The sequence below is a fragment of the Xiphophorus maculatus genome, chromosome 6 (genome assembly GCF_002775205.1).
Source record: "Xiphophorus maculatus strain JP 163 A chromosome 6, X_maculatus-5.0-male, whole genome shotgun sequence".
NCBI classification, from domain to species: domain Eukaryota; kingdom Metazoa; phylum Chordata; class Actinopteri; order Cyprinodontiformes; family Poeciliidae; genus Xiphophorus; species Xiphophorus maculatus.
The window spans coordinates 8,491,229-8,512,085 of record NC_036448.1 but is presented as its reverse complement, the minus strand read 5'-3'; the positions used below and the strand labels follow the sequence as shown (position 1 = coordinate 8,512,085).

General features: G+C 41.3%; 2 protein-coding genes across 2 annotated transcripts; one reads left to right on the top strand and one right to left on the bottom strand.

Annotated features, from left to right (window-relative positions):
- Positions 1-616: 616 nt before the first annotated feature.
- On the bottom strand, positions 617-17,585 carry LOC102217545 (apoptotic chromatin condensation inducer in the nucleus). The gene is made up of 18 exons (XM_023335426.1): positions 17,360-17,585; positions 15,605-15,670; positions 15,302-15,413; positions 15,155-15,210; positions 10,817-13,465; positions 9,940-10,092; positions 9,578-9,654; positions 9,253-9,310; positions 7,008-7,047; positions 6,662-6,798; positions 5,318-5,461; positions 5,028-5,223; positions 4,770-4,915; positions 4,028-4,135; positions 3,812-3,919; positions 3,048-3,363; positions 2,856-2,947; positions 617-1,889 (listed from the first exon to the last, which is right to left on the bottom strand). The coding sequence occupies exons 1-18, from the start codon at positions 17,495-17,497 to the stop codon at positions 1,521-1,523; spliced, it is 4,965 nt and encodes a 1,654-aa protein (XP_023191194.1). The 5' UTR covers positions 17,498-17,585; the 3' UTR covers positions 617-1,520.
- A 1,283-nt stretch (positions 17,586-18,868) lies between these two features.
- c6h14orf119 (chromosome 6 C14orf119 homolog) lies at positions 18,869-20,843 on the top strand. The gene is made up of 2 exons (XM_005809249.3): positions 18,869-19,562; positions 19,648-20,843. Exons 1-2 carry the CDS (start codon positions 19,143-19,145, stop codon positions 19,819-19,821), a joined length of 594 nt encoding a protein of 197 aa, XP_005809306.1. The 5' UTR covers positions 18,869-19,142; the 3' UTR covers positions 19,822-20,843.
- Positions 20,844-20,857: the final 14 nt, after the last annotated feature.

Below are 20,857 nucleotides of genomic sequence, written 5' to 3'. Positions count from 1 at the left end.
TTTGTGAGACTTGCGGTCACGTGGGTCGGTTGTGGGCGGAGCTTGGTAAGATCCCTCTAGGACTCTTAGGCAGAAATATTTAGGCTAAGATATGAACTCTCAGAGAGGACTGATAATCTTTCAGAATATGGGCTCATGTCTTTCCAAAAACAATATGTAAATCACATCACATTTGATGGGGAAACAAAGCAGTCAAACTGTTATATTGGGCCTTTACTTAGAAACAGCTAAAGCATTTAGCTGATGCCAACACAGCCTTCTTTCACCAAACATCGCTCGTCATAGCAAGGCTTACTTAGTAGACACTCAGTGATTACCCGGGGTTATGGTTACCAAAACTAAAAATTGAGTTATTAGGTTTAGGGGCCCATTACTTCTTCACAGAGGGCCAGGTTGGTTTAAATAACTTTTAATGAATAAAACCATAACTATAAAACTATTTTCTTACTTACTCTGATTATCTCTTTGTGATACAAAAACTAGTTTGATGTGTGATATAAAAAAACAAAATCTGAATAAATCAGACATGAGAAATTCCTCATCTGTAATAGAACGGGGGGGGGGGGGGGGGGGGGGGGGGGAATCCTCATCTACTCCGAACAAAAATTGACAATAATTTCAAACTTCAATTTTTTTTATTATTTATACATTCACCACTGATAGGCGTACTTAAAGAATTAAAAACAAAATGAAATCTTTGTACTAAAATGATAAAATAACGATTAAAAAAAACAAAAACAATATTAAAACCATTGGTGGGAAAACATATAATGCAATCTCCTCTCTCAGGCCTGTATTGACAGGAGAACTGGATGGGAGGAGGAAAAGATGGAAAGAGGTTCAATGAGGACATAATCCGAGCTCATGTTAGTCGTGACGGATTCTCTCCCACAGAGAATGATCTCATCTCATCAGAGAAACAGGAACACTGCATTGTCTTAGTAGTTTTTACACTAAGTCAAAAATAATCCAGAGCTGCCTTATTTAAAGACTTGATTTTGCAGATATTTTAAGTCTGTACAAAATGCCAAACAGGGATTTTTCTGATATTTTCTGATTTCTGCGAGCAAATGAGCAGACCAACAAATTTTCTCTTCAGGCAGAACTGGCAACAAAAAAAAAAAAAGCCAGAAAAGAAAAGAAACCCAGAGGAGTCAACTGCTGCTTAAAAAAAAGAGTATAATCAGTATCTAGACTGGAGAAAAAGTGGACTTTGTAGTAGTTAAAAACTGTCCAGTGTGCTGTTCTGCTGCGCGATCAGGATGAAAAACTGAAAGAAAACATCAGCGAAGGCATAAAGGAAATGATCTGAAACCTCAACCGGATTGAAAACAACACTGCAAAACATCACGGTCTCCGTAAGCATGACTGTGGCCTTAGACGTGCTTTAAAAAAAAAAAAAAAGTGACGCTTTGAGAGATGGGAAATGACATCAGTTGGTCCTCTGTTGGGTCTTTGTTGTAACAAAGTACATGTAGTGAAAGGCAAATGCAGGAGCGGCGGTCTCCATGGCAGTCCCGTCAGCGCCTCCTGTCTCTTGGTTCGCTCCGGCTGCGCGAGCGCCGGCTCGATCCCGCTCCGCCGCCCCCAGATCTACGGTACCCGTCCCTGCGTTTGTCGTTCTCCCTCTCCCTGTCTCTGTCCCTCTCCCTGTCCCGGTCTCTGTCTCGACCTCGGTCTCTGTCCCTCTCCCGCTCTCGGTTCTTGTCCTTCTCACCCTCGCTCCGGTTTCCGGCGGAGGTGCCCGCGGCTTTCGTTCTCTCCTTGCGCTCTTCCTCCTTTTTCTTCTCCTCCTCATCCACTTCCTCTTTTCGTCTTTTCTCGCGCTCTTTCCGCCGTTCCTCGCGCTCCTTTACCTCTTCCGCTCGAGCCGCTTCTCGCTGAAGAAACTAAATTGAGGAAAGAAAAAAAAAGATGAAAAAAATGTTTCATTATGAGATATGTTTTTCTCAGTAAAGTGACTTGAGAAGTCATGAAACGTTAAATTAGAAATATACACCTTAAAATATTAACTTTTCCCATAGTTACTGTTTATTTTTACTGACAAACACTGGAAAAAGTCCAGAACATTTTGTTCTAAAATCTCCTTTAAAGGACAAGTTTAGTGTGAGAAATGTATCCTTTAATAAGTTAATATGTGATGGTAGCACTAAAAAAAGCAAGATGAAAAAATAAGAGAAAAAGAATTGGACGTTTATTTTCCAAGTATACTCAACGAGTCAGTTATCTGAGTCTTACAACAAAACTAAAGACTAAACTGTAACTTCACTGCAAAAACACAGAATCATACAAGTATGTTTATTTCAGTTTCTAGAGGAAACATCTTAATACATTTGAAATAAGACAAAATTAACTTACAAGTAATTTAATTTAAATCAATAATTCCTTAGCATTGATTTTTTTAAAAGTATTATTTCGACTGGCAGATTATTTCACTTATGGGAAAAATATCTTGTTGAAAGTATGATCTGTCAGTGGAAATAGTACTTTAAAAAAAATCAATATTAAGGAATTATTTAAAAAAGCTCCTATATCTTGCTGGAAAGTTAGTTTTGTCTTAATTCACATGCTCTAAAAAACTAGACCGAAAATTCTTGGTCAGTTTGTGTTTTCGCAGTGGATTTATTACGTGTTAACAGATCAAGAAAGAAAGCAATTGGCTGAGTTTGATTATGGAATATCGGAATGCCATATTTTTCAAATTGTTGTAATAAAATAAAATAAAAAAAATCTTTCTGCTTAAACTTTGCAATTGTTACGTTCTTTCAAACAAAATACGTTAAAGGTTGTGTTTGTAACGCAACAAAAAGAAAAAAAACATTTAAAATCAGTGTGAAAGCTGTGGCGTCTCTCACCTGCTCCTCTGTGAGGGGCAGCCAGTAAATGCAGGGAACCGCTTTAGTTTTGCGGAACAAGTCGTCCAGCAGCTTTGCAGGAGGATCCTCGGCTATTGTGAGAGAAAAAGAACAACAGAAGGTCAACAAGAATTTATCATCGGCCACACCGTGTACAGGCTGAAGGATCTAACATGAGCCGTCCTCTCTCACCTTTCTTTTCCATCTTCTTCTCCTTGCTCTTCCCCCTCTCTTTTCGCCGTTTCTCTCTGGACTGAGATCTCCGCGGGCCGCCCTCCCGCTCCTCTCCGGGTTTCCCAAACTCTTTCACCTTGTCTCGGTCCCACTCTCGCTCCGCCCGTGCCCGCTCTCTGCGCTCCATCTCCCGCTCGCGCTCCGCCCACTGGTCCCGCTCGGGGAGAAGCGACGGCAGGCCCGACGTCCGTCCACGTCCCGGGGCGGCGGGTCCCGTGTCCTCTCCTCCTCCAGGTCTGTCGCCTGCTCCCGAGGAGTTTTTCTGGTAGTCCAACTACGAAGCGGAGAGACATGCTTCCATTACAAATGCGCTGAAGATTTTGTCGATATTTTTCTAACAGTGAAAAAAAACATAATTTCAAAATTGCGTTGCTTCCGTTGAGAAAGAAACGCAATTAAAATCACATGTGAATAAGTTTGGTGCTAAAAATGTTAAAAAATTATGCAGTGCCATCATCCTCCTACCACTTCCTGTCGTCTCCTTCATCTATTCTGCCAGTAGTAACATCCGATTGTTGATCACGACTCGTGTGACGCGAAGAAAACGTTTTGCCTTTGCAGGTTTGCAAACTAGGCCAATTTCGATACCGAAAAACCACCGTAGGCCAAAACGTTTTTCGAAATTGCCACGTTTCCACCAAGCAAATTTATTTTCGTAATTCCAATTGATTAATGGAAACTCAGTCACTGCAACTCAAAACACCGAATAAATCGACTCTTACCTCATCCTGCTGGCAGAAGTCTACTCTGAGAACCTTCGGGTTGCTCTGAGGCCATTTCACTCCATGAAGAGCTGCCCGGGTAGCGACCGCCTCCTCAGTACTCGAGTACTACGGAAAAAGATTCAGGAAAAAAACCCCAAAAAACAATAAAACTTTCAAGAACCACAATCGGGCTCAATATGTGCAGGATGAAAACAAACATGGGTGAAAACTTACAGTGACATAACAGTGGGACTTGATTTTATCGATCCAGAATCCGTCCTCCACCAGAGTGCCGGTTCTGCTCAGCAGCTCCTTCAGCTGGCCGAGTGTGAACGGCCTTACCTGGAGAAAATGTTACACAATGCTTATGACCAAAAAATAAAGACCTTACGCAATAAACGTTCAAACTGGAAATGTCCCAAAACGTTATTTTACTAGCTTGGTGAGGATTACTGTAAAATTTGAGAACGTTTCAAGCACTTTCAAGGTAAGTTTTCAAACTTTTCCAGCACTGATCTTTGGAGATTAAAACAATAAAAATGAACTAAAAGACCGTTTCAGTTTATTATTATGTAATATCATTTATAACAGTTATTAATATTATTTTAGAAAATATTTTACATTCATTTAAATCTGTTATAACTGTAAAATCTTAAATTGGGACTTGACAAATCAGCGACGGTCATCATCTAAGGATAAACCATAGAATGATGATTTAATTTTCCGGAAACTTTTTTTCTTTCTTTTATAAGATAGAATAAAAGATAAAATATAAGTTTGCCCTCTCTCCCCCCCATTCTTGTTTAAATGTTGAAAATAATCTAATTTCACACTTTTCAAAACTGCTCATTTTTCAACAAACAGGCAGCTGACACAGCAGACCGTGATCGCCACCTGCTGGAATAAACCTACTTTGGATCTGCTTCCTAAAATAGCTGCAAGTATCAGTTTTAATCTGACAGGAGTGTTCTCTCACCAGGTTCCAGATGTGAACGATGCTGGAGACTTGGCCTCGAGGCGGTGAGGGCTGCCTGGCTGTGCGGACCGGGTCGTCGATGGTGATGGAAACGCCCGTTTTCTGCTGGCTGATGGAGCGACGAATGAGGGTGTCGCTGGGTGTCACTGGAAAAATGTTATGAACCCCACAGTTTAATCTTTTCAATAAATAAAAAGAAAACATAAGTTTAAACTTTTTAGCTTTGGATAGCTTTTAGACGCGGCTTTCTTGTTGTACCAGTGTTGGTTTCAGTATCTTGGCTTGCTAGTGTTGGCGACTGGGTTTCCACAGTTGCTGGGAGAGACGTGTCCATCTGCTCCTCGTGGGCCGCTACGCTTTCCCCTTCTACCTGAGAATCGTCTTCCTCAAAGTCTTCCCGCCTCATTCTCTTCGCCTCTTTTTGTCCGTTCTCTTGGCTCTCGACAGGCACCACCTGAAAACGGAGCGGAGAGCAGAGGTCAGCGGCGCAACGTGAATGGACTCGTTCCTGGTCACCGTTTTTAAAAAGGTAAGAGCTGCAGAATAACCTGCGTGACGGTGCGTCGGATCTGAAGGTCCTGGTCGGAGCGCTCCCGCTCTTCATCCTCGGTCCCAGACAGAGCGGCTTCTTCGGGATGTAGATCCACTACAGCCTCCTGGCCTACAGGCGGCCTGATGTCTGGGATCAGGGACTAACGATAACCAAGGGGGAAGCACAGTTATTGGTCTTTTGTTGTTTTTTTGTGTAGAGGCAGTTTTTACAACAGCTGAGGGTTGTTATATGAGTAAATTTGATCAAGTTTAACATATTTCAGATTAACGGTTCGTACTTTTACCACAGTGGCAATTTTTTTGGGTGAAACCCATTTTTTTTAGGCAATTTCAAGGTAAGTTTGAAACTTATTTTTTTTAAAAAGCAGCTTTGGTTGGATGGCATAGTTTATTACAGTTATTAAAAATGTCTCGTGGTAGTATTCTACACGAGAATACTACAACAAGGTCAGGGTAAACCAGAATATGACCAAATTTTATGCTTTGAAATGTCTCTCTCACACACTTCATATGTCTAACTGGTAACGGATCAAAACACTAAAAAAATGTTTTTAATAATGTTATTTAACATATAAAATTTACGGCAAGCTTTATTTCAATTACCTAGATCAAGAAGTCATTGAGTCATCAGGAATAATAAATATTCATTACACTGAAACAATCCAAACAAATCACACTAAGGCAAATTACCCTCCTGAACAAATTAAATGCTTAAAAACAATATACAGAGAAAGTGACACACAAAATCTCTAAACAAAATTTGTCAAAGATTTGTGACATTTAGGAAATAGAAATAATTTGTGTAATTGTAACAGAACTAATTTAGTCTGATGTAACTTCAGAAAATGTGTCTTTGTATGAAAATATCTGGCTTCAACTGTAAGTAACTCTTTCTAAATTTAGGCTTTAAATCAAATGTTAGACTGCATTTTATTACAAAATTTAGTTTGAATATAAAGCACTTTCAAGGATTTACAGAGAAATTAAACATTTTCCAAATTTTGAAAACACCTAGTTGGAATTAGGCGTTTTAGGTCAAGGCTTTTCAACAAACTGCACCAATACGTCATTAAATATATTTCATACTTAAGTGGCTTTTGAAGGTAACTAGTTCCACTAGATTTTATTTAGGGGCATCAAATACAGATGCACACCACATTTCCAAAGCAAAATTGAAAACCATGAATGATTTCACTGCCACTTTACAATTATCCACTACTTTACATTCAGCTCGTCACATGAAATGCGATAAAGTTTGAGATTATAACAAAATGTGTCAACTTTTGCAAGGCTGCACACTATTATTAATAGAAAAACCTTACACAAAATACAGCAAATACCTTGAGTGATTCAGTGGTGATGCTGATGGAAGGTTTTTTGGCAGTGACGGCTGTGCTGGAGCCCCACCTCCTCTTGCGACCTGCCACGGCCCCCGACTCATGTTCGGCCTCTGCGTTGCCTGGAGATTGTTTGCTGCCTGGTGCGTCAAGATATAAGCAAGATGCCAAAGATAAACATTGGTTTCATTGAGGTAGTATGTGCAGTTCAGAATTTATATTGTTTTATATAAAACACTTTACAAATTATTCAAGCAATGTAACTTATTAGGAAGAAAGAAACTAAACCCAGCTCTCATTCCTCCACTGCGTCAGAAATGAGAGCTTAGAAGTCCAGGAATGTACTCACTACCAAGGGAGATCTTGCGTCCGGAGAACGTTTTCGGTGTCTGAAAAACAACAACAAAACAAAAACACTATATAAGAAAAACAACCCAAATTACATGGGAAAGGTGAGAAACGAGCAGTATACATGGAGAGCAGCGGCAAAGATCAGGTTGGGGGGAAGAAAATGCAGCAAGTATGAGGGTAAAAGTAAGAACTAAACAGATAAACGACAGAAACTGCTCTGCAAGGATGTTTTCAAATTCCTTGCAAATGATAGCTGTCATATATATATATATATATATATATATATATATATATATATGTATATAAATAATTCAATTGAGAAAGCTAAAGTGTCCAATCACAACACCAGTGATTTATTAATGTGTCCCAGTTAGGGTTGCAAACAGTTAATCGACTTACAATTAACTGTCGATCAATGGCTTATTCGATTAACAAGAGTTCCAATCGATTAACTAAATAATGTCCGCTTTGAATAAGCCTTCTTTCAGTGTTGTAGTTTGGCCCCCACCCAGCAGAGGGCCCCGCTGGAGCCAGCTGATTACAGGAATAAAAATGGTGGTGGAGGCAATTCCAGCTCCCAAGAAAACAGAGTCCGGTGTGGGATGCAAAATGCATTTTATGCTGTTCTGTTTTCAAATACAAACACTCCTTAAGTTATAACCTTAATACCGCTCATTCAGCCGAGCTGCATGATGGAGCAGCGTCAACTTCTCAACCAAAAATGGCCGACTTGCTACGAAGGCGATGATACGACAGGACAGGGAGTGAGAGCATAACAGATAAAATTGTAACATGATGGGGAAAAAACAAAATGCTATTATCAAGCAAGACTGATTTTGAAGGCTGTCGTGAGTTAATCCACTTCATGAAGCGATTTTAAAAATATTCCTTCAAGAGCAACCACAGACAATACAGCATGAATATCTCTGTTCATTGGTTATTAAGGGTTCACAGTTCCTGTCCTGATATAGTTTTTTAGTGTCCAAGTTCAACGATGTGAGAAAACCCCCGATTTTCTGTTTATTCAGAGTAGATTTTTTAAAATTCACAATATAAAAAAAATGGTTGCCCTTTATGTTATGGGAAGATGGTCAGCCCTCTTGACACAAGAGAAAACTTGGATTTTAAAGAAAATGATTGCTTATGATTTAATCATGGGCCTACTGATAAAATCAATCAATTTTAGATTACCTCATTAATCAATAACTTGCTACCCTGGTCCGAATATTTCCATGACAGTAGACATTATCAAAATTTAAAGATAAATTTAAAGAAAAACCTTTTCACAGTCAATTCTCTCGCCAACATTACAACCAAAATTCAAAATAACTACAAATTTTGACACTGACTGAGATCTACGTATTCCTTGGAGTCACTGCAACCTGATCTTTACTGGAATAGAAATGGCCCAATCACAACTGGACCCTTGTTGTCTGATTGGACAACAAGGGTCCAATCAGTGGTGGCTGAGATGTTGAGACTGAAGTGTGAAGCACAAGTGTAACTATCTTCTAGGTTCAGGGCCCTGAAATGTGTGTTTTCATGAGTCCTACTGATGCGTCACCAATAGCAGGAAGGATCACGATCAGAACCAGACGCATGCTTTAAACGTTCAGTTCTCTGCAGCCACATTAAGCAGCAAGTTGTTCTTCCGTTTAAATGGAAAAAAAACAAACAAACAATAAAAGTTCAGCTAAACGCAATCCAGAGAAAACATTAGTGGTTTCAAAGATGAAACAAAATCCAAGCAACTTTAAAGTTGCCGCAGGTCCAGTCTGTAGAGAAAATATCTGAGAGATACACACAGAGTTGTTTGTGTTTCTCACACTGATCGGAAAAACAAAGCAGCGCAAGATGGAACCGGGATCATCAAGAAGCTGCTGTCCTGTTCTTTGAAAGCTGTGATCCAGTTAATAGCTCCAGACGGCAATCTTGATGAGTACAAGGCAGTCTCCGCTCTTTTGTAGTTCAATTTTGTTCAATTTTTTTTGACTCTTTAGGCCAGTGGAATAGATGGAGGTGCAATAACAGCAATCAGCTGGAGTTTGATTGTCAACCAAAGTAAGAAAACATCTTGTTCCAGAAACAGTCGGTTTCCATTTTAACATTGTAATTAAACCAAAGAATAAACCGATCAATAAAATTGAGCACAAAGCACATCTGTGTATCTAATTGTAAAAAAAATTCACAGTGGTATGTGTTTATTTGTTGACAGTTTTGCCATCCATCCATTGGTCTCTTACCTCCTCACTGGACTCTGAGGACTTTTCTGGATCCGCCGTGGAAGGATCTTTCTCCTGCCTGCGTAAAGGTTAGAAATACAAATCACATACTTATTCTCATGCAGACCTCGTAAAATGCCTGTGTCAAATTCAGATAAGCAGCTGTTGGGGATTTTAAAAGCTGAACTATTATATTTTAAAGCGAGACATGATAAGGTGCTTCTGCTAGTTGTGTCTGATCCACCAAAATGAAGCCGGGGAAGCTCAAGGTGACACAGATAAAACTCGTTTTTAGCGTGGGAACAGCTGTAGCGATGTCTTGTAAAACCAGAGCAGCTAAACAGACCTTTGTTGTTCCTCTTCTTCTTCTTCTTCTTCTTCCATCCTGCTGTGTTTTCTCTTTCTGTTTGCATCTGTTTGTTTCTGGTAATTTAAAAAAGGCAGAAAATATATTTTTAAAATGAAACTGCATTCTCAAAGTGAAGCTTCCTAAATGGGAAAGGGGAAGATTTCATCCCAAATTATAATTAATAAAGTTTACACAAAAAAAGGAATGCAACGGTGGAAAGAAAGTCAAAAACAACAGACAGATTACATCACTTTCCACTCAGCAGGAACAAAATACAATATTTCCAGTGTTTCCTCAAGTAGATAAAGGGTTATTTTAAAAAGCAAGTGTAATAAATAAAGGTTCATTATGCTACTGACCATAGTGTGAATGTCTCCATCTGTGGTGTTAATCCTGTCTACAGGCAGCTCTTTTTCAGGACAGGAGGCCTTTGGGCGCTCCTTTGAATCCTCAGATTGAGACTCAGCTACCTCCACCGGCAGCGGTGATGAGCCTCTTTCATGTTTCCCCTCCTGTAATAAAAAGTAAAAGAGTTGAAAAATAGTTAATATAGAATTGGCAAAATACATCTTTATCCTTTTTGTAAGAAGTATACGACGTGCAAAATTATTTGGACTTCTTCAGATTTTTGTTATGCCCCTGGGTTACAAGAGTTTATACATTTTTAAAATATACTAAGTGAAAAAAGCAGATTTTTTTCCTGTTCATTTTATTTATTAGAAGGAAAAAGGCTACTGAAATGTACATCAGTTGGAAAAGTATTAGAAACAAACCATCCTACCTAAATTACCCCAAAGGTTCATTCACAAAAGAACCCAGAACATCCCAGAAACTGCAGACCACACTGGCCTCAACTAAGTAAGAGGCTGGGAATAAACCCAATCCATGGGGAAAAAACATCTCAACAAGCCAAATGTGGAACTTCTTTAATGAGAGGTGTGTAACTTTGAAGCAATCGGATTGGCTGACATCAGGTTTTAGGTTTGCGCTACACTGCCCTCTATGCGTCTGGTATGTTTAAAACAACCCTCAGAGGTGTTCATGTCTGGAAAGAAGAGTAGGTCTAAATCCCTGCACAGCGATGTGAAACACTCATTGCTGTCCTGTTGACAGTACCATCACACTGTGAGAATATAACACTGGGTCATGCCCAATAGCCAAGTATTCATGTAAATTCTTATTTCACACATAATTTACCTGTCCAAAAAGGACAAATTGGGAGTTTGTAAGGCTTACCTGTCTATTCCTGGAGGTGGAGACCGCTTTATCTTGAGAAGATGAGGATGAACTGGATGATCGAGAAGACGAAGACTCAGAGTCTGAATCTGCGGAAGAGGAATCGTTTGACGATGATCTTCGTCTTGCTTTTTTCTCTTCTTTCTTTGCCTCTCTGCCACTTTTATCCTCAGAAATTGAAGAGTCTTTCCTTTCATCCTTCCCCTCAACAGACTCTTCAGCCTTTGGCAATGTAGCCTCCACCGTAGATGTTTCTTCTCTGGAACCCAGGTGGGCTGCAGTGGGGTTGGCGTTCAGTCCGTCAGATCTAGTCCCTGTAGAGCCTACGGACACGGCGCCAACATCCTGCTTGGACTGAATCTGTGCATCTTCCTGGTTGGTGGAGGACAGGGTTCCTCCTGGTCTTTGATCCCCAACGCTAGTCGGTGTAGTGACGGGGGATGCCCGAGGCTGGGGGGTGTCAGAAAATGTACGAGGCCGCTTGATGACAATAGAACCGGACTGAGGTCGAGCTGGGGAGTCCCTAAGGAAGCGAAACTTCTTAGACGACGATTGCGGAGAAAGAGGTGTGGAACCAGAGTCTGAGGGCTGGGATTCACTCTGGGCCACCGGGGCATGGGATTTTTCTTGCTCTGGGGCACTGCTACCACTTGGAGGAAGAAGGTTGGCATCTCTCTCTTTTTCTTGATGCAGTGCCTTCTTCTGCTGCTGCTCTACCATCTGCTTCTCCAATCGTTCCTGAGCTCGTTCTTGCTCCAAGGCCTTCTTCTCCAGGGCCTGTGCTCTTTCTAGTTTCTCCAACTCTAAGGCCTTTTCTCTCTCAATCTGTTCTTTCCTTTCTTTCTCAGCTCGCTCTTTCTCCGTCCTCTCCTGTTCCAGAGCTGCCTCTCTCTCAGCCTGCTCTTTTTTCTCCCTCTCTCTTTTTTCTCTCTCCAATGCTTGCTCTCGTTCCATTTGTTCTTTTTCCTTCTTTTCCAGTTTTTCTTTCTCTAGAGATTTTTCTTTTTCTATTCTTTCTTGCTCTAAGGCCTGTTCTCTCTCAATCCTCTCCAACTCAGCAGCTTTCTCACGCTCTATTCTTTCATTTTCCAATCTTTCCTGTGCCAGAGCTTTCTCTCGCTCTATCCTTTCCTTTTCTAATCTTTCCTTCTCCAGAGCCTTCTCCCTTTCTATTCTTTTCTTTTCCAATCGTTCTTGCTCTAGAGCTTTCTCTCTTTCTAATCTTTCCTGCTCTAGAGCTTTCTCTCTTTCTAATCTTTCCTGCTCTAGAGCTTTTTCTCTTTCTATCCTCTCTTTTTCCAATCGTTTTTGTTCTAGAGCTTTCTCTCTTTCTATCCTCTCTTTTTCTAATCGCTCCTTCTCCAGAGCTCTCTCTCTCTCGATTCTTTCTTTTTCCAATCTCTCCTTCTCCAGAGCTTTTTCTCTTTCTACCCTTTCCCTCTCAAGTCTTTCCTTCTCCCTTCGCTCAGCCTCCAGAGCTCTCTCTCTCTCTAGCCGTTCTCTCTCCTTGGCTCTTTCTCGCTCCATTGCCCTCTCCATCTCCTCTCGCTCCTGTTTCTCCTTCTCCTTCCTCTCTTTCATCAGACGTTCTTCCTCCAAAGCTCTCTGTCTCTCAAGCTCTTTTTGCCGCTCTAGCTCCATTGCTCTCTCTCGTTCCTCCCTCTCTCTAGCCAAAGCTTCTTCCCTCTCTCGCCTTTCTCTCTCCTCTCTTTCTAAAGCTTGCTGGCGCTCAATCCTATCTCTCTCCCGTTCCAGTGCGATGGCTCTTTGTCGTTCTTCCTCCGCTGCCCGCTCAAGTTGCCTTTGCTTTTCTTGTCTTTCCATCTCAATCGCCCGCTCCCTCTCTCTTTCCTCCGCTACAGCAACCTTGCGTAAACCCCCAGATAGTTGGATGTGGGCTGAATGTGTGCCTGGAATCACTCCGGCGGACCCCAAACCATCTAGAGGCCCTTTGCCAGGAAAAGCCATAGGTGAAGGTGAACCGCTGTCTTGCCTATCACCTTCGCCATCAGGGCCATGCCAGCCTCCTCCAGAGAAGGCACCCTCGGACTCCATTTTACGTGCCAGAAGGGTAAGCGGACCGGGTTTACGGTCGGCACTTCTCTGCGGCTCTGGGCTGCTACTGCGACTGCCGCTGCTGGAAGAGCCGGAGCTGGAGGAACTGGGCGAGTGCCTTGCCGCGGCGACAGGGGGACTCGGTGGGCTCTGTTTGGGCGTGTCAGGTAAGGGGAATGATAACTCTGGAGGTGGGGAAGGAGGAGGTGTTGGCTGCCGGAGCTGAGGAGACAAAAGGGGGGGAATGTGCTGCTGCTGGGGCTGCGGGTGACGTGCTGCACCGGACCGCGCCGCGGGCATTCTGGCCGGCTCTCGGAGGCTTCTTCTTGGGGCGCTGCTGCCCCAGTCTTCATCGTCGTCGCCGTCCTCCTCGCTGTCGTCGTCGTCGCTGTCGCCTGCAACTTCGCTGGAGGCAGAACCTCGCTCTGACCGCTGCTCTGAGGCAGGAGCTCGCATGGTCATAGAGCCGGAAGCAGGGGGGCTGGACACGTCTGCCTCCTGATTCCTGTTCCCCTGTCCTGCATTGACCGAACCATAGAATCCCTCTCCATCCGAGGGCCCAGGGGGCTTATGTTGAGCAGCTGGTGTGACTTCCTGAAGAGCAACGAAATGAATTATGATAACCCCTCTTAAAAATATAGTGATTAGAACGGTATTTACACAGACGTAGTTGAATTATTATTTATTTAATCAATAACTGGTGTGTAAAGTAAATTATACATGATTCTAACCTTCTTTTTTTTTTAACAAATCAAAAATCTGAGATTGTGGCATTAAAATGCAGTCAGACCTCTTTTACTGTAACACCCCCAAACAAAAACCAGAGAAACAGTCTGCCTTCAAAACTCCCTTGTTAGTGAACAGAAGTCATCTCTGTGCCTTCATCTGAGTATAAATCCAGCTGTTCTGCAAAGGCCTCAAAGGTTTGATATAGGCAATAAATCAAACAATGTACTATTATGATATATATATCCATAGATAGTACGTCGGATAGAATATGCAATATATGGAATATTCACTGAACTGCACAGCATTCTGGGGGATGTAGGAATTGACAATAGAGAGAAGAGCAAATAAGAGGGCAGACAGGTCAGGAAGAAAGTTTTGAACAAGCTTAAATCCTAGTTAAGGTCATAAGACAGTTTCCCAAGAGTTGAACATTTTATACAGTTCAATCCCTCATCTGAAAATCCAAAGAATACGGCACCAAGACATAGCCGTCCAACTAAATAAACAGGCTGTATAATGAGAGCAATGATCACAGAAGCAACCAAGAAGTCAATGTTATCTCTATAGACCTGTTATGTTATCTCTATTTCAGATGGAAAAGTCTGATAATAGGACTGATATTACTTATTTAATCCACATATGTGACCCCCATGAAAGACTGGAAAAAATAAAGCCACAAGAGGTCCTATTTAACATTTGCCACAAGATAAGTAGACACAGTAAACATCTGGAAAAAGATGACATGCGCAGATGAAACTAAGATTTAAGTTTTTGGATAACATGCAAAGTGAAATTAACGCTGCACAGCAATCTGAGCACTCATTCCCCATTGGGCTGTTGTCCTATATGGACGCTTTCCTTCAGCAGAGACAAGAAAACTGGTCTAGATTTGATCAAATTGACACAGATTTTAATACAGAAGAAACCTGTTAAGAACTACGAAAAAAAAAAAAAAAAAAACTTCAGACGAGGGTGGAGGTTCCTGTTCTAGCGGAACAACTCAGCACACACCAGAACATACCCTGTAGAGGTTCAGATGAAAGCATGTTCATGTGTGAGAATGAGCCGGTCAACATTCAGACCAATTCCAATTAAGACATATGTGGCAAGCCTTAACATGTTTGTTATTTCCAGAGACTCTCAATGTATTTTATTTTTCAGCTTAAGCCAATCTGAATGCAACAATAGGCAAAAATATCAGCATCTAGATGTGCAAACACCCCAAAATGCTAGTTATTCAAAGTACTGATTCAGGGGAGCTGAATATAAACAGACACCACACCTTTCAGTTTTCTATTGAAATATATTTTTCCTTTTTTTGTCTACTTCATCATTATGTGCAAATTTGTGGTAGTATATCCTACAATCCCTCTCCTACGTTGCAGTTTATGATCATAATGTCACAAAATGGGAAGAATTCAAGGCGCATATCTGTACATGGCACTACAAGTTTTCTCATACAACCAAAACAAGTGCCTTTAATGGGAAAAGGAATGATTAAAAATAATAAAAGACATGCTAAAAAAAAAGAAAAGAAAAAAGCAGTTTACTAACCTGGGCAGGAGGAGGGCATGATGTACTGTTGTTAACCTGTGTGTGGCCCTCTTGCTCTGCTCACAAACAGAGAATGACAAACTTTCTAACAGACCAACAAGGCGAGTCATAAATAATAGCAGTGGACGGATTTCTAACAGCACTCACCGTTCGTTTCATACGCTTCACGAGCCTCTCTCTCCAGACGCTGCCTCAGGAGCTCTTGTTGCTTAGCCAGATACTGCTTGATAAAACTGTTCTGGCTCATTTCCTCGCCAATCTAAATATAGATATGATATTACACATGAAAAATGATCAAGCGCAATCCCGCAGGGGCAACGGAATGTACTTTTAGCAGATATATAAAGGAGGAGTGTGTTAAAACACATTCAGTTATTTATAGATCAGAGATTGGCGCTTAAAAACACTCCCAGCCTTTGAAATGACAATAAAAGCACCTCTGAGATTTACCTGGGAGTTGGGCTGCAGTCCGACATGTGGAGTGGAGGTCTTCTGCAAATTCTCCAGCATGAGAGCCTGTTGTGGAGGTAAATGATTAATAAAAGGGATGAGCATATAGAATATAACTAGGAGAAAAAAATAAATCTCACTACTTACCATGTAACCAAATTAAAAGCCACATTTTTTTATGAGTCCTATAGGCATATTACATGACAAATCTACTTAAATTAGTGGATAATTAAGTAAATGAAGAGGTTTTCTTTTCCTCACAAAGTTAAATCTGAAAACTGGATATGTGGTAATGTGTTCAGACTGATGTGTATTGTTATGCTTTTTATTTTTCTAACAAGAATGCTTTTTAAATATAAGCCAAACAATGCTCAGTTCAGTCATTTTAAACCTGGTTGACTCTATCAATTAGATAAACAGCCTTTATTCAGGGGTTTCATACACATACATGTACATAATACTTTTCAAATATATTCTTTTATTTTGTAAAATAATTTATTTTTTTTTAAACAATAACAATATCATTTATCTTTCACTTTACAACTATGCTCAGGTTTGTGTTTGAATGTCACATATAATTCCTCCAAAAAATCTGGAGCTTTTTTTTTTTTGCTGTATTTTCACAAAACGTGAAAACTTTTCTAAAAAGCCATGCAAGCAAAAAATGCTCTTCTTTGTTACCCCTGATGTGGAACCTGCTGGTCTTTATTGATAAATCTAAGTGCAGTAAGCAGCCAGAAAACCTGTTGATACGTTTAACGTTTTCTTGTCAGAAGCAAGTAAGCTGGGTTTAGGTAATGAGACCCGACCAAACCCAAACAAATACGGCAACTGTCAACCTATGGACAAATTTTCACAACGACACTGGGTGTTACTTCAAAAGCTTAATTAAAACCATTATTATTGAGCTCTTTGATACTATAATAATGAACCACATGCACAATGTAAGAAGTAACCTAAATGAATGAAATAGGTATTATTCACCCTAATTATGAACACAAATAAATGCAAACAAACTAACATCTGATAAATGTCAAAGACAGTATTTTTTACAACTTCGCAACCATAAGATTCTTAGCAAAAAATATGACATAATGTAGCAACAAGTGATATAAAGCCCTAAAGTAAACATAATAAAATATGTAGTTGTCAATAAGGGCTGATTACATTCAAATGAGGAAAAACAAAAAGTCAAAAAAGCTAGCCGCTGACATTTGCGTACCATTTAATTATTTACTGCATTTCAGCGGGCACATTGTACACACACACACCGCGGTGTTTGACGGGACAGAGACTGAGACTGACGCCAAGTTTCATGGCGGAAAATGTCGAAATGTAAACAAAGTGGCGCAAACATGACTCACGGGTAGCGCACCCCAGCACCCTAACCGGGTTTATTTCGCAGTGGACACAGAAGCGAGCCAGCAGCTCAGGCCAGCGCTCATTTCACTGCGTTAGCAAGGGGAAGCTAACAGGCTAACTGCACAACATTTACACCAACAAACAGTTTAGCGTTGGCTAACAAGTTGGCTGAACTACGGCGCACACCTCGAGTTCGGCAGGGCTGTGCAGACAGAACCGCAAGTACGCGGAACAAGCAGACGTTTAACAGCTGGGCTCAGCCTCAATAACTCCACTACGCTCGGCAGTAACGGCACTCAGTTATCGGCCCTCTACGGAGAGCATCAGCCCGTCTCATCGTTGACGCTAGCTCGGGATTCACCAGCGGCACTGCGCCTTCGCTGCAAACCTTACCCCTTTAAGCCTTTTAATCAGAGCATTCTTCTGTCCGCTTTTCGACAGCCCCCTCTCCTCCAGAGCCGCTTTGAGGTCCGCTACACGGAGGGACTGGAGCGGTCTCCCGTCCAGCGTAACGTCTTCGAGGTCCGCCATTTTCCGTTCCTCTAGTCAGTTCCCAGCGAGAGCGCCGCCTTCCTCCACCCTGCGTCACCGCCACTCACTTCCCGGTGTTGTGAAGAGTCACGGCCCCCCGTCAGGATGCGCCTCTACACAGCGTTTTACGGCAGCTTTCAAACTCCGTGGTGCGTTAAGGTCGAGTCGTACATAAAACTGTAAATCTCTTCTTCTTCTTCTTCTTTTCTATTATGGCGGATCACAAGCAACTTTAAGGTGCATACCGCCACCTACTGTACATGAGTGTGTAGCAGCATTACTTCACATCTATTAAATTCTATTTTTTTAATTTTGTATTCTTAAGATAAATAAACAATGCTTTCCTTAATCTGTAAATCTCGAAATTAATGTGATTTAAAAACAAATAAGTTAATGTCCCCCAGGTCTCATTAGATGCCTGAATAATATGTCTGACTATTTTCAAACAGTTTAAGTTTAAGATACTACTCCAGGTCTTCAAGTAGTATTATCTTCATTATATTGTGTTTTGCAACAGAATAAATTTGACTGCCCTACAGACTCAAGTTACAACCATGAATAGGCAGCTTAGTGGCCAATTCTGATTGCAGAATCACTGATATTAGGGTGATGATTTATTTAATGATACAATTTTAAACTGAAAGATACTTTCAAATCATTATACCGTTACGCTTCTTCAGTGTGAAAATGGTCATGCTCATGAATGTGCTAAATATTCTCCCTTTTGATAAAGACAGACAAGGTGGTTTAGTATGGGGGAATTTTTCTCCCACACAAAAATGTTAAAAGTTTTGAGAAGAAAAACTTGAAGTCCTGCTTTCAAAATGAAAATGTAAGCATACGTATTAAGTTTTGAGAACAAAAGACATGCAATCCTGCTTTCAGACTGAAAATGTGTGCTCTCGAATTATGGCAGAAAAATTACCCCATAGTTTTGGCACACCATTCCTCAATACGGTCTTTTGCAATATCTGGTATTGAAAAGGGTTGTTTTTGGTATTTGATGAAAAAAAAAAAAGTGTGATAAAATAGTTTGAAATCTCTTTCAAATCAGATGATCTCTTGTACGACGTGTACTTGAATGCACCGTGACGTATAAAGCCTATTGCCGTAAGCTTGCCACAGAACGCAATATTATGACAAGAATGCGCATTTAGACGGTGAAACCCATTGCGACGCAACACCTCTCATAAATATTAAAATAACTAAAAGAAAAATAAAGTTTCCAGAGCACACAACTCACATTATGCACTTCAAATTCGTGTACATATATGTTATAAATCTATATCAGTGTTTTACTTTTTGTAGATGTAGACAACATTTTTGCGCAAATCCTGCGCAATCTTCACTTCCGTGCACAAAGAGGTTTTAAACTGTTTCCGTTTCCTGTGTATTTTTTGCAGCTACTCGTCTGCTGTTAAGTAGACATAACAGGTCTCTAAATATGAGCAAAATGACGTAGTTTACTTCAGATTAGGCCGGTTTTTATAATTGAAACAGCTGGTGTTAAGTGATGCCGGCTTTAAAGTGACGCGCGAGCGGCGGTCTTGCCTGAACCGCATGTAAACAAACCCGGGAGGGTTTCTCCGCCGCTGGCGTTTCAAAGTCCAGCAAACTTTTTCTGGTTGAAGACACTTTCTGAGAAATGTCGTGGTTTAGTCAGGTCAGTCAAGGTCCGTACCAGCGGCAGGCCGCCGACGGCCAACAATTTACAGCCCCGAATGTCCTCGGCAGTCCCTCCAATCCCGCAAGTCTACCAGCAGGAGCAGCGACCCCTGCTACCCAGAGCAGCAGCGGGGCTGGGCGGCCTTCTCCAGGCCAGTTTGACCTGCCATCAGCTCCCCAGGGTGCAGCCAGCCCTCCCAGCCTGGAGAACCTGTCCTGCGCGGGTCAAGACAGACAACCGGAGCCCATCTCCTACGTGACCTTCCAGGAGCAGCGGTGTGTCCTGAGCTGGTTCCAAGGCTGGAATGACTCCCAGAAGGAGAGGTTCCTGCAGGATCTTGTTGGGAAAGCCGTGCCGGGGAAAGTGTGCACTCTCCTCGACTCACTCAGCACCCTCCAGGTACTCCCTGCTCTGTTACATGCACTTCTTGAGTTGACACATTAAAAAAAAAATAAAACAATTCTTAACTACTGCTTTGTGACAGGTCAAAGACAAACTGCCCAACATCTTTGAGTGCCAGCTCCGGCTGTGGACCCAGTGGTTTGAGTCCTGGGGGGAAGAGGAGAGGAATCACTTCCTGCACATGCTGGAGGAGAAGGACCCCATGTTTGTTGCCCACTTCTACAGGAGCGTTGCTGGCACCGCAGGAAGAGACTGACCAGAAGTCTGCATCAGAGGACATGCATGCAGTTACTGCATTCCTTAGATTAGCTACAGACTTCTTGCATAGAAGGTCCGTGCTTTTCCGGTCTCAGATACTCCGATTTCTCAGTCAATTTTTGCCCCATATTTAAGAAACGATAGAAAAGTTTTGGATGATTTTACGTCAGATGTTTGCACAGTGTTCAGATGTTGAAGATGGAACTTTGAGACACCACAAGGGAACTGATGGTTGGATGGATTGATGGCTGAACAGAGAGGTTATTCAACAGAAGGCTGGATGGAGAGGCAGAATGACGGATGTACAACTTTTAAAAAAAACACTTTAACAGCAGTTTTTACAGTATTCTGTTTTTCATGCAGACAATTAGGTCTGAAAATAAATATTTCATTAAATATATTTCTGTTACTGGTCCAGACCTGGAATAAGAATAAATCAAAATCCATAATTTTCCAAAGTTTTAAATAGAAATCCACCATCAATACCGATTTCCAATTTTCCTTGGCATTGTGGCCTGCTGATTTTGACTTTTGTCCGTTATGCATGGATCAAAGGAAAGTGGGGGAAAAAAATGTTTTTTGATTGAGGTTGAATGAAGGAATTACAAGATAATCCCCACTGATGCTTCAAAGCGTATGACAACGTATAAAACGTTTATATTTACCTCGTGTCAGTTGTTTATAGACCAAAAATAGTGGGAGTTCTTTTGTTTGTTTTTTTTGGTGATCGGCGTGTCAGATTTTTCTGGTAGCCGACATGCGTAGCTACGTAGTTTTACTTGTTGCAAAACTACGTAATTCCGATCTGCGAATGATTGACTTGTGCGTCTCTGCTTTTCTAGACCTGGTAGGAATCCTGTTTTGTTTTTTTTTTGTCCTTTGGTCTTTTTCAAATCCATGTAATTGTTTAAACTGTGATGAAATCCTTTGTGATCATTTGACGCGAGTGGGTTTTTTCTACAGAGATTTGCAATGTTTCTCAAGATCAACATGTTCATAATAAAAACATGCTTTGTTTTATGAAGTTGGACGGT

Excerpts from the sequence above, each read along its gene's own strand:
- LOC102217545 (XM_023335426.1), bottom strand. The coding sequence starts at position 17,497 with ATGGCGGACCTCGAAGACGTTACGCTGGACGGGAGACCGCTCCAGTCC. Across the intron at positions 10,093-10,816 it reads CCACCTCCAGGAATAGACAG|GAGGGGAAACATGAAAGAGG; the intron begins GTAAGCCTTACA and ends TTTTTATTACAG. Across the intron at positions 5,224-5,317 it reads TCCGACGCACCGTCACGCAG|GTGGTGCCTGTCGAGAGCCA; the intron begins GTTATTCTGCAG and ends CTCCGTTTTCAG.
- c6h14orf119 (XM_005809249.3), top strand. The coding sequence starts at position 19,143 with ATGTCGTGGTTTAGTCAGGTCAGTCAAGGTCCGTACCAGCGGCAGGCC. Across the intron at positions 19,563-19,647 it reads ACTCACTCAGCACCCTCCAG|GTCAAAGACAAACTGCCCAA; the intron begins GTACTCCCTGCT and ends GCTTTGTGACAG.